Source organism: Diceros bicornis, chromosome 5 (assembly GCF_020826845.1).
Source record: "Diceros bicornis minor isolate mBicDic1 chromosome 5, mDicBic1.mat.cur, whole genome shotgun sequence".
NCBI lineage: Eukaryota > Metazoa > Chordata > Mammalia > Perissodactyla > Rhinocerotidae > Diceros > Diceros bicornis.
Window position 1 is genome coordinate 61,502,283 of NC_080744.1, and position 18,792 is coordinate 61,521,074.

The 18,792-nt window shown below is 36.6% G+C and overlaps 1 protein-coding gene across 1 annotated transcript; it reads left to right on the top strand.

Annotated features, from left to right (window-relative positions):
- Positions 1 to 6,206: 6,206 nt before the first annotated feature.
- Positions 6,207 to 11,138, top strand: C5H15orf61 (chromosome 5 C15orf61 homolog). The gene is made up of 2 exons (XM_058541927.1): positions 6,207 to 6,572; positions 10,914 to 11,138. Exons 1-2 carry the CDS (start codon positions 6,227 to 6,229, stop codon positions 11,039 to 11,041), a joined length of 474 nt encoding a protein of 157 aa, XP_058397910.1. The 5' UTR covers positions 6,207 to 6,226; the 3' UTR covers positions 11,042 to 11,138.
- Positions 11,139 to 18,792: the final 7,654 nt, after the last annotated feature.

Sequence of the window (18,792 nt, forward strand, 5' to 3'; positions counted from 1 at the left end):
TGTGTCCTTACTGATTGTGCAACACGTAAGGGATGTTAAATTGTGTCAGCTACATTTGCATCTGAGTCTGGCATCATGGGACTCTCTTTAACTGTGGTCAAAGCATGGGGTTTTGAGTCCTGTCAATGCAGGTTCAAATCCCAGCGCTACCACCCCCGCCTGCTCCGTGACTGCAGGCAACAACTTGAACCTCTTTACCTTCTGACATTCCGTTTCCTCAGCTTGAAAATGAGGAAAATGAAATCCTGCTTTGGAGTGTTGTTTAAAAGAGACTATAGGTAGGGGCTGGCCTGGTGGCGCAAGCAGTTAAGTGCTCATGCTCTGCTGCAGCAGCCCAGGGTTCCCCGGTTCGGATCCCAGGCGCGCACCAACGCACCGTTTGGCAAGCCATGCTGTGGCGGTGTCCCATATAAAGTGGAGGAAGATGGGCACGGATGTTAGCTCAGGGACAGTCTTCCTCAGCAAAAAGAGGAGGATTGGCAGATGTTAGCACAGGGCCGATCTTCCTCACACACACACACACAAAAATAATAAAATAAAAAAAAAAAGAGAGACTATAGGTATAAGTAAATTCTCTAGCACGAATAAACACTCAGTAATTGGTAGACATTACTATGTTGATATTACTACCATCTGGCCACTTTTAGCTTAAGAAACTGAAATGTACACATCTATGCAGACACAAATAAAAAGGTATTTCATATCATGGAAATTACAAATTTTTTTAACATTTTTGAAAGTTGCACCTGAAGGAAAAAATCAGATAAAATTTAGTGTTATTGTACAATAAATTAAAAGCCTGTCCCATGTGAAAATACCAGTGGAATATCACTTCAAAAACCTAAACTGACAAATCATAAATCAGTGGGTGGACTACTGGATTTCTATTATGAAATGATTCAAGGCCCCTTTAAATGGGGAGCCCCCTTAGGGCATCTCAGTATTTGTTTATAGATCATTAACTACTTGACAGTGAGACTGGGGAGGGGGCATAAAGATTCACAGCTCAAGTGCTAAGAGCCACTGTCGTTGAAGATCAGCAATAAAGCCAAAATATCTTAGGAATTTGATATGAAAATATGATTTGTGCTACAAAAATGTATGCTGTTCATGAATGTATCTGTTAGTAAAACAAGACTCATTTTATGAAGCTGTGACCATAATTATGACCCATGTGACAAGGTGAATTTACTTGGCAATGTTTTCAAATGCTTCCCCAAACACTGATTACATATTATTAAGATTTGTAATATTGGAAACATGCCCATAAAATGGATTGTGTTATTATCTACCAACATAAATCATTATCTGGTTTCAAAAAGTCACAGATATGTCTCCTTACCACTGAATTCTAGCATCCACAGCAGAAGGGAATAAATATGTTTCCTAATGAAAAGCTCACTGAAAGTTAAGAGGCCAGAATTTTGATTCTTGATTCTGGTATATGATCTTAGATAAGTTTATTACCTATTCTGTAGTTTAATTTCTCCAACTACCAAAATTAAATTTTTAATTAAATTGAAACCACTGATCATACGGATTGTAATTTCTTGTCTCCAACATCCCTCAAACACACTTAATTGTATTCACTTTATCTGCTTTTTTTTTCATATATTCAACGAGTATCTACCATATGCCAATTACTGTCTTAGATGCTGGGATCACAAAGGTTAATAAAACAGACATAAATCCCCGGCCTTAGCAAGTGCACATTCCAGTGGGGGGAGAACTTGGGAGTAGTTTACACACAAGATGCTTTTGGATGAGATCTCTGTATCCACCATGTTCATGGTAAAATATTTTACCAGACTAATTCTTCTTCCACTCTCTGTAACAGCAGCCCCAGGTGCCAGCCGACTCCTTGGGGGCTTTCAGGACATCAATCAGTTCCACAGAAGGACTCAAGAAGATCTGGATAAGAATACAGCAGTTCCTGTCTTTCCTAATGACTTCTGCCATAACTCAGTACTTCCAAGAGGATAATTTTGAACAAAGCCAAAGTATATTGTCCTTGCCAGGGCAGACACGAGGATACAGGAATGGAGCAGCAAGCAGTGTCTGCCACTGATGAGAGTGGGAGAATTAATGAGAATGCATCCAGCTGTAGGGGTAACTCACACCACCTCCTCTGGTGCTGAACTTGGCTTAGAGGGCACCGAGCCATTAAGCAGATTTGGGTTCCTAGGAGATCCGGGTCAGTGGCTCTTTTGGGTATCTGTTTTTAAGTTCCAAAGCATGCTAGAATATGAATCAGGCTAGCACCATCTCCATGGTCCTCCTTTCCTTGAACCAAAAGTCCTTAAGCTTCAAACTGGACATTGTAAATGAAATCTTAAACGTAAACATTTCTATCCCTTTGTCATAATTCCTTTATCTTTTGCCAACATGCTGACATACGCACCCAGTATCTTACTTATAATTCTCCCTCTGAGAATAGCAGTGAATTAAAATCTACATGCCCACCCTTCTTTCTTTTAAATCACACTATTAGAAATATGTGAATAAATCAGGATCTTACAGTAAGGTTGTAAAAACAACATGAGAATAAACATTCTAGGGGGCCAGGCCGGTGGCATAGTTTAAATGGTTAAGTTTGCGTGCTCCGCTTTAGCGGCCCAGGGTTCCCAGGTTCGGATCCTGGGCACGGACCGATGCACGACTCATCAAGCCATGCTGTGGCAGCGTCCCATATAAAGTAGAGGAAGATGGGCACGGATGTTAGCCCACGGCCAATCTTCCTCAGCAAAAAGAGGAGGACTGGAAACAGATGTTAGCTCAGGGCTAATCTTCCTCACACACACACACACACACAAAGAAAACAACATGAGAAGAAATATTCTATATATGTACGAGGTCACGTTTGGGCCATGTCCACTATATATGTTCTCTGTACATATTTCTTTCTTTCTTTTTTTGTGATCCAAATTGCGGTTTTAATTTCCATTTCTCAGATGATTTATTGAAATTAAGCACTTTTCCACGTTTATTGACATTTGGATGTTCTCCTTTGTGAAGAATCCATTGAAATATTTTGTCCATCTTTCCATTGGAGTGTCTTTTTTTAATGATTTGTTCTAGACACAAAATACTTTGTCATATAAATGTATTGCACATATTCTCCCACTCTGTAGATGACCTTTTCACTCTCTTAACAGTGCCTTTTAATGAACAGAAAATCTTAATTTTGATATATTCCAATTTACCAACTGTGGAGAACTCATTTTTAACATGTTCTGAACGTCTACAATGTCCTAGGTGCCTTTAAAACAAAAGTAAGAAGGCTAAATCCCTTCTTTCTAGGAGCACTATGATATATCCACGGACATGCTAAATGCTGACACAGTATCGCTGTTTATATTTATTTTTAAGGAGTTCCTTCTAAAGGATATGTCATTTCTCCATGTGTTGTGGAAAACTAAGTAGTCACGTATTTAACGCATTTAATTCTTAATTATTGTACACAATGTTTTTTAAACATTGACTTAAGCTTTGAATCCCAGTTTCTAAGCCCCTTTTTTTCATGGCCGTCAAGAATTGGAACTGAAAAGAAAATCAAGCATCTGATATGAGTTGTGGGTTTTTTTGTGTATGTGAGGAAGATTAGCCCTGAGCTAACATCCATTGCCAGTCCTCCTATTTTTGCTGAGGAAGATTGGCCCTGGGCTAACATCCGTGCCCATCTTCCTCTACTTTATATGTGGGACGCCTGCCACAGCATAGCTTGACAAGCAGTGTGTATGTCCATGCCCGGGATCCAAACCCCTGAACCCTGGGCCAACAAAGCGGAGCGTGCAAATTTAACCACTATGCCACTGGGCCAGTCCCCCTGAGTTGTGAGTTTTTTGAGAGATTATCTTATTTCAATTATGGAAGTGGCACTGTATAATCTTAAAGTCAGAAGAGATATCTTGAAGTCATGCTCTCCAGCTCCGCATCTTTAGGGTACGGTAATATTTCATTCAAACACTCTTGAATACGTAGGTGTGGTCCACCATCTATCACCTCTCTTTGGAGGAATTTCCTAGCTGAGAACAGAAAAGAGATGGAGATAGTCAAAGAGCCTTGGATTAGGGAAACCCTCATCACTGAGGAGGTTTTTCCAAGAGAACATCTTCCAACAGGAATCCTTCAGTTCCCTATCCCTTTCCCATGCCTTCATGCAGTGAAGAACGCAGTGAAAGCTGTCTAAATATCTGATTCTCTTTATGAGTGATTTTTAACTTATATGCCACAGAACCTAGGGTTTCTCAGACATAATTCAGAGGTTCCAGAAATGTTTGATTCAAATTTTACTTTTAAAAAAACAGATTTATATATTGCCAAAAGAGATATAATGTCAAAATTTAACATATTGCAAACTGCCCATGCTTTAATTTGATGTTAAGTCATTTCAGTGTAGATCTCAGAACTAATCTCCTCCTGCCATCTTTGTAACTAAAGCACATGCCCAAGATTTCAAGGTGAATCATTTATAAACCACTCTCATTTGTATGTCCTACTCTGGAGGGATCAGGATTTTCTTGATAGTATACAACCAAAATAGAGGAATAAGAAATAAACTGTCCTGAGGCTGCTATAACTGCAACTGTTGTCCATAACCACCAACTTGAAAGTTTTGTTTCAAGCATAAAACAGCAGAGTCAAGAGTCTAGCACCAGTGGGGCCAGCCATCGCATCCTAACCAGACTAGTTCCTCTTGGTCTTATCTATGTCTTGGTGGTTCAGACTCCCTTGGTTCCTTCCCATTTTCTGAGCTTGGGTCTCCAGACTTTCTATTCATTATTTTAGCCACCCAATGTCCTTCCAATAAATTCCTTTTCTGCTAAAAACAAAACAAACAAAAAAAACCCAAGACGACAAAAAACCAAGCTCTTTTTTTATTTACCTATAAAGTTAACGTCAAAAATTCGAACTTATAAATGTTTAGTAATAAGACACAAGTTTTCATCTACTTTTTTCGTTGGGGTTCTGTGATAGATTTTGTTTGAGAAAGGACTCCAATGCTTTTTAAAATTTAATTTGAAAATCACAGTACTGAATCACCTCCCTGACTCCTGTCTTAGCCTCCCTCTAGCCATTTCTGTGCAAATCTAACCACATCATGCCTCCACCTAAAATCTTTTAAAAACTTTTATCTAACAGAGAATTCTATAAGGCAAAGTTCAAATTATTTGCATGACTACAAGACCGCTCAAAATTTGGCACACGGTAGTGAGTGCTCAATCATTGTTGAATGAATCAATAAAAACTTGAGAATATAAAAACTAGCCACACTATCCTACATGCCCCTTGAGTTTTCGACAATAATAGTAATTGTGATATGGTGTTTACACATAATTATCTTGTTTACATACAATGCTTTCCAGACAGACCATCTTATTTGTGTATGGTGTCTCCAAACAAGATGAGTTTAGGATAAGTAAGAGGAAATGCTTCTTTAGAAAGCAGGTGTATATAAGTTATTACCTCAAGAGGCTGCAAAGTTTGAGAAAAGGTTTTCCTAAAGTAATAGATTTGATAATGAGTGACAGATGATTGTAAAAGTGTATAGCTAGAAGACTTCTGGCGTTCACCAGGCTTAGGAGGCAGTGGCGGTGGGCATCCGGGCACTGCACAGAGAGATGTGGGACTTTTTTAAAAATAAACTTTTTATTTTGAAATATTTGGGACTTATTTTAAACAGTGTACACGAGAGCGAAGACCTAAAGATAAAAGTGCTCCTCGACTTGACAAGGCAATGCAAATCTGGGGACCCTGAGGACACCTTCTCAAGTGTTGCCTCAACACCACCAACTAAGGATTTTACTTGAGCCCAGGGCTGGGAAGAGAGCTCTGGGTTTGGGTTCTGCCCCTCACTAGGGTGGTTGCCTAACTGTTTAAGCCTTAATTTTCCTCACACCCAAACTCATAAAACCTCCCGAACCCACCTCCCCGCGCAGTCGAGGGTCGTTAAGGACTACAGAAGGTCTTACGTCACGATTTATCCACCTCCTCTGCGCCGCCGTCCCTCACCCTCCCACCCCCGCCGGTCACCCTGCCCGCCCCTCGGGCCCCCTCGGCGGGACCTTTGTGCGCACGCGCCTCCGCGCCCCAGGGGCTCTCACGCACCCGCGCCGCGCCCGTTGGGCGTCCCCGCCGCTCGCCCCGGGGAGCGGGCGCGCGCGCGCGCTCCGGCGGCCCCGCCCCCACGGCGGCCGAGGGGCGGGGGACGCGGGCAAGGCCGGCCATGGAGGCCCTGCGGAGGGCCCACGAGGCCGTGCTCCGGCTGCTGCTGTACCGGCCCTGGGCCTCGGGCGCCGCCTCCCGCCCGAAGCCCCGCGCCTCGGAGGTGCTGACGCTGCACCTGCTGCAGCGGCGTCTCCCGCACTGGACCTCCTTCTGCGTGCCCTACAGCGCCGTCCGCAACGACCAGTTCGGCCTCTCTCACTTCAACTGGTCCGTGCAGGGCGCCAACTACCATGTCCTGCGCACTGGCTGCTTCCCCTTCATCAAGTACCACTGCTCCAAGGCCCCTTGGCAGGACCTGGCGCGGCAGGACCGCTTCTTCACGGCGCTCAAGGTCATCAACCTCGGTGAGTGGCCCGGGCCGGTGAAGCACGTCCCGCCGCCGAGGGCCCCACTGTTTGCAAAGCACGCCGAGGGTCTGGCTCCGAGGTCGAGACCCCGGCCCAAGGTCAGATCATGTCGGTGCGGGGGAGCCCTGCCCCGGCCTCGCGCGGGCTCGCCCGGCGCACCCGCTGGCCACGCTTCGCCGGGTGCTCGTGGGTTTCCCAGCCTCTGCCTCAGCGTCCCACGCACACTGCAGCCTTCTAGCACTGGCCTTGGCTCTGGTCTTGTAATCCTTGCCCAGTAGGTGCTTGTCAAGGCTAAATTGTTGCTGCTGAATCCTTCCCCGGAAAGTGGGGTTTATCCACAGGCCTGTACTGAGGGACCATCCTGCATCACTCCTGGGGAGGGGGCCTTCCACCCTCACTTCCTGCAGCTCTTAACTGGGAGGACCTCGACATTGGCAGGAAGAAGGAGGCTACATGTAAGGAAATGTCCCCAGTGGAAAGTGGCTCTCAAGATATGTCTTATTGCATGGCAAGATTTGCTGCCATGAACATCACTTTGTGGGTGCGTTCATATTATGAAAACTGGAACTGCTTTTTAAGTTTCTTTGTTTTCTTTATGTGAAATCCCAGCAAGTTCCTTTTACTAAAAGCACTAAAGGTTTTCACCAGTCATTAGCTTTCTCAGGTGCTAGGCCTAAAAGATATTTAAAAGACTCTGCTTCTTCAATATTTCCATGTTTTCATGGGAATATTCTAATTCTGAGAGTATTTATTCTTGCTGTTTATTTTCTTTTGGTTAACGACAGAAGAGCCATGAACGTTGACATGGGTGTATCTTTTATAGGTCAGTGAAAAATAGGCCTCAAGATGTTTTGAACCTATTAATAGCTGATATCGAATTAATCCAGATTTCAGTAATTCAAAATCTAGACGTGGGAGCTGAACCATGTTACCCAACCAGTTTTTTAAAACCAGAATTAAAGCTAAACCCCTGTGTAGCTGCACTAGCATTATATAATCTGATGGCTCATTAAATTTAAACATGGTATGTGTATTTTTGCTTATCATAACACACATGTCAGTGACGGGATTTTTGAGCCATTGCTCCAATGGGACTGTCCTGGGTTCAGTCCAATAAGGAGAAGTTTATTTAGCAATGTGTAATCCTTTAAAATGTCTTATTTGGCTGATGGACTATATAGAGCATGCCTCGTAATTCTGAGGGTGAAACAAAGTTGAAGGGTGAGGTGACAGAAAATTCAATTCAAAATTATTTAGAAAGACTGGAGTGATGACTATAGATTCAAGAAGTTTATTTTAGCATTTTCAGAATCAGAAGCAATCATTCTTCCCAAATGTAAAGCGTAATAGGTTAGGAAAAGTTTAACCGGAGTGTTATAGGTAAACCATGAGCCGAATGCCTTTTGTAAAAAAGTTTTCACCATTTAAAACCTAATACTTTGAGAACACCTTAACGATTAGGGGCTTCTCTTTTAAATATAGATATAAAGAAAGTCAAAGAAAAATAGGATATCCAGAACAGTTTTACACAGAAAAGTAAAACCTTTTGAGGGAGGAAACAACAGTTGTGGTTTTTTATGTGGAAAAGAAGGCTGAAGAGTGATTTAATGGTCTTTGGGAAATTCTAAAAATCCTGCTTAAATGGGAATAAAAGCTTTAAGTTAAACAAAAACTTTCTGCTCATGCGTGCTTTAATACAAATTGGCTTATACGATAAAGGGAATTTTTTTCTGGACTTGAGTGTATTCCCCAATTTGGTAATGTTTATTTTGTATTTTTGTCTGAAGGTAGGGAATTAGATGATAGGATTCTTTCCTATTCTGTGATTTACACTTGCCCCTCTGGATCATCAAATACGTATTCGATTAATAAAAATATTTAGGATTTTATTCCTCTTCTTCCCTTCCAAATTAGTAATTATCAGAGTAATCTGTTTTTCCATTTTGTAAATAATAAAGATTTCTCTTTTACCCATTTGTTCCCTTTCTCCTCCCCCTTCCCTTCAGTGGAAGCTGACATTTTACTGATGGTTTATCAGTCTGGGTATCCTGCTGGGAGGTAGATTGAGATTTAAGAAAAGCAACTTACCATTGGAATGAATGGGTAATCAGAGACTTGCTATGAAGTTCTAATTTTTTTTAAGTGCTTAATTTGACAATGGTTTACCTACTGTTCAGCTGACTCAAAATGAATAATTATGCAAAGAACTGACTTTCACATTCATTTTGATGTTATGATATGTTTCAGAGAGTTCGGAAAAATTTAATTTTTTTATAGACTAAAGCATATTGCTACAGATAAAGAAAATTATTTTTTTAATGTGTAAATTAAAGTATAAGTGGCAAATCTTCCCATTCAGTGTATTAGCCTGACTGCATTAAATAGACTGCAGAAAAAAAGAAATACAGAATTTCTGACTCCGATAGCACAACTCCATCCCCCATCAAACAGCATTAATAATAATGGTTGCTAGTTGTTTCTTCTAAGAGATAGCGTAGTTATCACTAAGCTAGTAATCTTTGATCAGTCCTCCATTTTAGCTGAAAAAAATATTGACCATTTGTGTGATTTTTTAAAGTATATATTTTAACTGAAAACTGTGATAAATACTGCAAAACAAACCGAATTTTCAGTGTCACCAGCCATTCCTTAAATTTATGTCCTTAGCGTTGGTTTAAAAGGTGTATTTTATGTATTTTACTCTCAGTATATTTAGAAAATTAAAAATTGTTTCTAGAGCCTGTTTTTTCTTCCTCCATTAATTTTCCATTTTTGAAGTTGTGATACCGTATTTTAAACTTATTTTTTACTTCAACTGCTCCCTCTACTCTTCACTCACTTTTGCTTTTCTTGTTCCTCTCTTGTCCACTCCCCCACCCCAAGCCCCACTTGCCTTTTATTTTTTCTTTTTGGTTAAATGATTTATAGATAGCTTTCTGATGCTAGTTTTTGTGGATTTTTTGTGACATTCCCTTGAGGCTTTTAGAGATTCTTTTGGGTATTACCAAGGCAATGAAAGCAATATACTGTAAAAGATTTCATAGGAGTTCCAAGGAGCCCTGTGACAGTGACAAGCTGTGACCCAGTATATTCCTAAAAACAGAGAGGTGCCAGCCTACACGGGCATTTTTGCCTCTTCTCATTGCCAGCTAGTGATATTTCTCCTGATTAATCTTGGCCATCACAGGGGCTAGAAGGCAGCTTCAGGGGATAAGCACAAAGTAGTCTCATGCACTTACACTCTTGAAAAGAGCATAGCACAGCAAATATAGTCTTGCAGAAAAATTAAAAATTTTAGCAATATGATTAGTCCTGAGCATGTGTTGCTTTCCCTATTAACTAGAAAGACAGTGATTTTCCAAATGTACAGCTTTTCTTTTAAATCGTCATTTTTTTAATCCAGCTCCTACAGGGGAGCAATAAAATTAATACTTGTGTAGAAAATACAATATTTGTTATTGATTCATGTGCCTGTGCTTTTATACATATGTTTTTAATATGTTAATAGTCATTGATTTTAAATAAGTGCCTTAAAAAAGACAAGAATTGTGAAAGTTTGTGTCCAACATAGTGTCATATGCATATGAGTGCTTAATCCATATCTCTGAGTACTATATGTTTAGTGTCATGTATCATAAGTGGCAACTGATCTCAAATATAACAGCAAAATCTTATCAAATGGAAATATTCCAAAGAAGAAACATGCTGTTGGAGTCTACTATAGACCTATTTCAAATAGGTTGAAACAAGATTGTTTTCAAATCAGTTGTAAAAATACTAATGGGAATGTTTCTTTTTCATACCTGTTATTTTACTAAAATCTTCCTTAGAGTTAGGTTTTGTCTTAGGTTTTGAAGACAGCTTCTTCAATTTCTTTTAAGATGTACAAAATTTACTTGAGACATCAGTGTTACTGTCTAACTTAAAGTACAGTGAAGTTGACCTAGTAATTTAGGCTCAAGGCCAGTAATCAAGAGCATCTACAACTAAAGTAGTGAATATTCTCTGTTTGCTTATTTGTGAAAAGAGTATAGAATTACTTCATAATTACTTGGAGGTAATGAATTAGTGCTTCTGAAGTGCTTTGAATTAAAATTTATACCAACCTTATCTATAGTTTTAAAAATTTCTAGGCTCACATAGTTGTTACTGTGTTCCACAAAGATAGATGAAATTGAGCTCTTAGAGTCAGTGTTTACTCATATTTTTATATTTTCATAACTTTGTAATTTGTTGACATTGTTGAAGAGTGCTATGTGATTTGTACCATGACAAATATATAGGTGTATGATTAATAAATTTTGATGTTCATAAATAACATATTCCTTTGTTTTTTAGGTATTCCAACTTTATTATATGGACTTGGCTCCTGGTTATTTGCTAGAGTCACAGAGACTGTGCATACCAGTTATGGACCAATAACAGTTTATTTTCTAAATAAAGAAGATGAAGGTGCCATGTATTGAAAATGTGCATTGGAGAACATAAATATCAGTGGATTTTCTCTTGTGTGTATGTGCAATATTTATTTTTGATCCTTTAAAATAAAACTTTTTGCAAACACCTTTTTCTTTCCACAGTGTCTGGTTCTTTAAGATAAATCATTGCCCTCAAGAGGCAAAGCTTTTCATACATTGTTATATATTGCATACTTTGTTTAGCCAAAGGGAACTACAAACACATGAAGCTTATACCAGTTTTTTCCTAGAACTAGTTTAAACTACAAATAAAAAATGATTATAACCTATATGTAGATTCTATAGTTAGTTATTAACCATTTAAATTGGCTCTTTGAAGAGAAAATATAGACACCCATACCAAAGAAGGAAGAGGAAAAATCTCTTATATAACATTGGAAAAAGAAGTAGAGGATTTTAGGATATATGGAGGAGATAATATAATTGGCAAATCCAATATTGATGAGAATTCTAATTGCAATCTGAAATCTAAACCTTTCAGCTGCCAGGATTTTAAATGGAAATGTTTCAAAGCCTTTGTGCCATTTACCTGGATAAGAGGTCCAGGTGTAATGTTGAAACTTCTTATTGTCTAAAGAATCAAATACCATACTAATTTTTTTTAATGTAATAATAACTATGGTTAATGTAAATGTAGCAAGAAGAATGAAATTAAGACTTATTGAAAGTTAAAATAGCATGCTGATAAGCTGTAAGAACAATTAAGATCTAGAAAGATCCAGAAAAACAAATTTGGTAACTTTATAAAAGCAATTAGCTGAAATGGTACATATCCATAGACTTATTGGCAATGGGAAGTGGGCTGAAATTTTAAAAACCTGATGGCAGTTTTGTGTTAGAATTTTATTAAGTTAATTGCATTTTTGAAAGCAAAGTCATTACAAAAATTTATCCTTAGGGGTAGTTACAAAATACCCAGACGAATGGTAAATTTCAGAAATTTGGAGTAATTTAGGGAGAACTAAATAGAACTATTTAATTTCTAAACCAATGGGTGTTTAAGATTTATGATCTCTCCCATAATTACAAACATACATTATATATCATTTTATGTTAATGTGTTGCTGATACTCTGCAATGTTTACACATTTTTGTAGCAAGATATTTTATAAAATTCAATCTAACCCACATTTGAGTGCTTACTTCTGGCAAATCAGCAGAGAAAGTGAGTGGAAGTGATTGAGGTGAAAGCATCAGAATAATGAAGTAATACAAACTGGCTTCATTAAAGGTAGTCATTTTAAATGAGATACAGAGAGTGAACTGTTCTTCAAATATATGTAGTGTTCACTTGTCTAAAAGCAATTCTAAATAACACTTTAATCAAAGAAGTACTTATGCCAATATATTTAGTCCAGAAGAATATAGTTGACACTAGTTAAATGAATGGCTTACACAAAGGAGATAGTGTTACATTAAGCTTCATTAATAATAAAACTGATTATTAGCATTTTGCAAGGAAGGCTAGAACTGATTTCCTCAGTAATGGGCAAAGTTAAATAACTACAGCTCATAAGTTTTAAGTCAAATACTGCTCATTCATTGCTACTGGTCTTGTCAATATTTGCTGTAAAGGTTTGGTCCCAACACAAAGCTGATAAAATGTTTTTTAATTATCAGACTATAAATACAGCTTTTCAGTAGAGTTGCACTTCTTTTCACACTGGCCTGTTTGATTTCTGATAATTTGTACTGCTGACTCTGCTTACCTGTTTTTCAATAGCTACAGTCAGTGTGACTTCTTGTCCATATGGTGATAGGTAAGTCTCCTTAGAGAACATCTTTGACAAACTACCTTATTGATCTCTGTAATTCTCTGCTGCTTGCAGCATTAAATAGAGCCTTGATTTCTCATCTGGTGTGCTCACTGTGTAACAATTAAGCAAATGTAATATTTTTCTTGTATTACATGAAAATCAATAGACCTCTTGCTCTCATGGAGTTGATCATGGTGAAGGATGAACTCAACAATGGCTAAGGGCATGGTTCAAATATTAAAATATCATTCACTGGATTTATTAAGTCTTATAGTGAACCTTTTAGTTTGAAAAATGCTCCTTATTGAACGGTGATGGTTTAAGTTTTGTTCTTTGAGGTTGGATATTACATCGAAGCATTGTGGCCTAAAAGGGATAAAGTATAAATGCTGGAAGTCAGGAGATGGATTCTATTTTTAGTATCAGTGCTGTGTTACTTTTTGACCTCAGGCTAATCACTCTACTCCTTCGTGTCTTAGTTTTTTCCACCTGTAATCTGAAAAGGACAAAACAAGAAACCTTTCTACCTTAAAATGTAACATGAATATGCTTGTGAGTGAATGTCAGTTTTACTTTTAAAACTGTAAAATCTGTTTTTGTAATTCTCATCCTTCTGTTCCATATATATTTAAAGGACTTCATTAATAAAAGGATTTTAAAAATAAGGCGAGAGGAAGAAAGGAGGAGACACAGTGAAGGCATTTTGTGTGAGTGTGCACATGCCGGTTATGCCTGAGATGGCAAGCAGGGTTCCCAGTGGACCCTGCCCTTCATGATATCAGTTTTCTTAGTTGATGAAACAACCAAAGACAGCTTTCCTGCCGACACTTCTTTAATGAGATTTTTGTCTGTAAAGTAATCCGGGTAAAATTATTTTTTAACCAAGATGTGTTTTTAGTATAAAATTTTGCATCTCTTCTATGGTTATTTCTATACAAATAATTATCAAGTATTGGAAGAAATTTCTAGTCAAAATTCTTAGTTCCCATGTAAGTTGTGAACCACCAGCAAGATGCAGTAACAGAGCTTGAAGCATGGAAGAGGTTGCTAATATAAAAATCCCTAGTGTCTCAATGCTAATGTCTTAACATACCAAATTGTACAAACAGTTGTAATTTCTTTCATCACACATATCTGGTCACTAATATTTTGCTAATTGTTGACTTCAGTAAAAACTGAAACATTTCTAATTATTAAAAGCCATATGTATTTCTTTTTAAATGTACATTTCATTTTGTATCATTTATATTTATTCAAAACTATAAGCACAGAACATCTATAATTCTTCATGAAATATCTCTTAACTCTATTAAAGAATGAATGATGTTTAAATGAGTGGGGTGACATGAAGACAAGGATCTTGCTTTCATTTCATTTAAAACCTAGTGCAGATAACAGAAACCTTATCCTAAAGCTAGTGGATTGGGTATCTACTCTTTTTCAGCCCTTACCATTCAGACAGTAATGACGTTTGGGAGCATCTTAACCTAAACAAGTACTTAGCATTACATCTCACCTGGGTCAACAGTCTAGGGTATCAGAGTTAAACAGCGTTACTGTAAATTAATGGAAAATGTAACTGCACTTTGCTGAAAGATCAATGTCCAATAAAGGCTGCACAATCAAATCTTGTTGCAATGATTGAGGTCTTTAATTGCCTTTCAAAGATAAGGTGGTAATCAACACAGCTTTAACTGATCTTTTTTACTAGTTCAATTACATGCTAATGACTAGTGCCAAGTCAGAATCTTTAACTACTTATACTTATTAAATCTTATGTTAGTAATGAAAAATTACTTTAGCTACACAATCAATAGAACACAAATCTTAATTACTATATTTCACTTTTATACCAATTTATGTGCTTGACAAATGTTTCACAGGAGCTTTTCCAACAATAAGTGTTATTAGTGGTGACCACAGTCCACAGAGCATTTTTCTAATATAAACGAGATCAGATGTTGTGAAAATTTTTTTTCTTTAAATGAAAATGTGGCTAAAATAGTTTCCGCTGACACAAGCTTGGCTCCAGCTACTTCTCAGAACTCTGTTCTGCTAATTGAGAGTACATTTAATACAACTGGGATGAAATAAATCTAGATTGTTTTTAGTAAGTGCATTTCTAAAAATTCACTTAGCTTCTGGTAAAGAAACCAATTCCATGTAGAGCCTACTATAAACCTCTATTTTGGGAAAGGATAAAAGTAAAGGCAAACAACAACAACGAAAAAGATAAATTGGACTTCAAAATTAAAAATTTTTTGCTTCAAAGGACACTATCAAGAAAATGAAAAGACAACTGACAGAATGGGAGAAAATATTTGCGAATCATATATCTGACAAGGAACTTGTAGCCAGAATATACAAAGAACTCTTATAACGCAACAACCCAATTGAAAAATAGATTTGAACAGATATTTCTCCAAAGAAGTTATACAAATGGCTACTAAGCACATGAAAAGATATTCAACATTAACTATTAGGGAAATGCAAATCAAAACCACAAAGAAATACCACTTCATATGCACTACGAAGGCTATAATCAAAAAGACAGTAACAAGTGCTGACGAGGATGTGGAGAAATTGGAACTCTCATACATTGCTAGTGGGAATGTAAAATGGAACAGCCACTTTGGAAAAGTTTGGCAGTTCCTCAAAATATTAAACTTGGAGTTACCATAGGACCCAGCAATTCTATTCCTAGGTATATACCCTAGAGAATTGAAAACACATGTTTACACAAAAACTTGTACACAAATGTTCATAGCAGCATTATTCATTCCAACCAAAAAGTGGAAACAACTCAAATATCCATCAATTGATGAATGGATAAATAAAATGTGGCATATTAACACAACGGAATATTACTTGGCCAAAAAAAAGGAATGAAGTACTAATACATGCTGCAGCATTGATGAAGCTTGAAAACAATAGGCTAAGTGAAAGAAGCCAGTCATAAAAGACCACATAGTGTATGATTCCATTTATATGAAATGTCCAGAATAGGCAAATCTATAGAGACAGAAAGTGGATTAGTGATTGCCTACGCCTGGGAAGGCTGGGAGGAAATGAGGAGTGACTGTTAATGAGTATGGGGTGATGAAACTATTCTAAAATTGATTGTGGTGATAGTTGCACAACTCTGACTATATTCAAACCATTGGATTGTAGACTTTAAATGGAAGAACTGTATGGCATGTGAACTATCTCTCAATAAAGCTGTTAAAAAATTAGCAAAGCAGGGAGGGAAAATGGGCAGTTAGTGTTTAACAGGTACAGAGTTTCAATTTTGCAAGATGAAAAGAGTTCTGGAGATGGATGGTCTTGATGGTTGCACAGTAATGTGAATGTACTTAATACCACTGAACCATACACATAAAAATGGTTAATATGGTTAAATTTTGTGTTATATGTATTTTATCACAATTGAAAATAATTTTTAAAAATTAGTAAAGGATTCAATATTACTATGATAAAACATAACTGACTGTATGCTTTCTATAGAAAATAACTGAGTTTAGAAAAATGTTAGAGATTAAAAAAGGTAAATTGCTAATTTAAGATCATTTTATATGTTGCAGTCTTGGAATTTTAAAAATTTTAGTTATGAAGCCTAATTTTAATTAAATAGATGAAATCTCATTTGGGATTATTTTTAGCAGCATTAAGAAAAGGATATACTTGGTTTGAGATTATTTAAGATAAGACCAAAGAAAAGCATGGAAAATTAGTAAATGAAAATATCTTCTTTTAGATCCCAGTTGCTGGATACAGAATATCAGCTACTACTAGTATGAGGTTTTATATAGTATTGCTTATAGCTATTTTAGTTGCACTTAAATCATTTTAAATACAGTTTATGAACATTGTACTACTCCATTATATTATTAATTTATCTTCAGTGATATTTATAGTATCAATTTAAAAACTATAAAACTTCATGAAAAAGTAGCTTAAACACAAGGATTTTAAAACAAAAGCTTTCAGTTTTTAAAAGCAAATCATGGAAGCTATACTTCTTAAAGAATATCTAAAGGTTTTTTTGGTTATTGTTGATGATAGAATTATGAACCTTATAAACTCAGTATTTTTTAGTTAACCTAAATACATAAATCTATTGGAATTTATCTTATGAAAAGAGATATGTCATTAGATACATGATCATTATATGCGTTAGTGATTCATGGACCTTGTTACATACATGCTTTGTAATGTATGAATTATTTAGTAAGAAAAATCACAATAATTTTGTTGTTACTCAAAAATTTATGGGTTGGCAGAAACAATTATGCAGCCCCTGAAGCTGGTGTGTTAAGGTAACATAATTAATGCTACGTAGTATGATTTTTTTAGCAGTTATTTGACATAACCTTTACTGCTTCTGCTCGAATATATCAGTAATTTTATAACAATCTGTCTGTAAACAGAACATTGAATTTATTAAACACAAAGTGATTCATTTTACTCTATTTTCATATAAGTGCATAATTTAAAATCAGATCTAAAAAGTTGTCTAAAGGAAGAATAAAAATATAAAAAATAAAAATCAACACTCTAGTAAATAGATATAAATTGACACTCCATTTAATTAAAGTGGATGTTTTATTTCAAAAAATATACATGTTTAAGAATTGGATGAAAATAACTCATGAAGGTAGGAGATTATCTTGTAACCTTTCTTCACATATGGTATTAAGGCCCTTACTGTGAGATGAAGCCAAAATTTTAGTTTCTTATGCTTTCAAATCTCACATTTACAAAATGAAGGAACCAAGAATTTGAAAGTTTGAATAAAAAATCTAGTGTCACTTAATTTTAGATTACATTTAAAAATCAAGTCATTCTTTCATCCTACAAATACTTTTGCACTGACCATGTTGAAGGCAAATTTTAGTAATTTTACCTGTCAACAAAATATAGCAGTTCTGAATCTACAGACAGGGTCCATCTAAGCCATACTGAAAAAGTACTGCTTCTGTACACAGCTGGATGAGAACCATGTGTTACTAATTTTTGTGTTTCCAGTACTTGTCATATAATGAAGGCTCCATGTTGGATGAATGTGTGATGATTCAAAATTAAAAAGAAAACTTGCCTTCATCTTTAAGAGCTTTAAAAGGATACTTAATTGGAGATTATATGGATTCTTTACAAGAACAGCAACAAGTTTTGAAACATCTCAGATGTAATGAATTAACTTACACTGTTCTATGTATTCTGAAAAAAGATTGAAATCTTGTTGCATTATCTTTTTGAGGCATTTCAAATGGTACCATCTACTTTTTCACACAGGAATTTTGCTATTTTAAAGTCAAACAGAATGACGTGTAGAAGTAAATGAAGTGAAACATTAAACAGAGAGTACTAGGATCAGTTAGACTTATTCTTTTTAAACAGAACTAGAAACAATGCGTCAGTAACTAGGAGACAAGAAGAATGTTTAATTCAGTTGCTAAAATATGGAATGGGTTACCTCTTGAGGCAGTGACTCCTGCTGTGGGAGATGCTTAGAGAGGCTGCATGACAATTCCTTAGGTAGTGTGGAGAGAATTCTTAAATTGGGCAGAGGATTAGATTAGTGATTTTGTAAGTTTCCTTTCATTCTGAAATTGTATTATCATTCTTGCATGCCTATGTCCGATACCCAATCATGCTATTTAGTTTGGTATTTATTGCTGCACTATGTGTGTAATACAAAGAACCTTGTTTTGAAGATAAAAAAATATGGTTTAAGTTCTTGCTGTACCATTACCGGTTGAATAACTTGGAAAAAATTAGAGCTTTCTAAGTCTTATTTGTGTCTTTATGTATACAATATGGAGTTCATCTAACATTTACATAGTATTTATTTGTGCCCAGTCCTAGACTAAGCACTCTACACATATTAACTCACTTAATCCTCTCACAACAACCCTACGAGTTAGGCACTATTTTTATGCCCATTTTTTAGCTGTGGAAACCCAGAAGTCTTGCCTAAGGTTA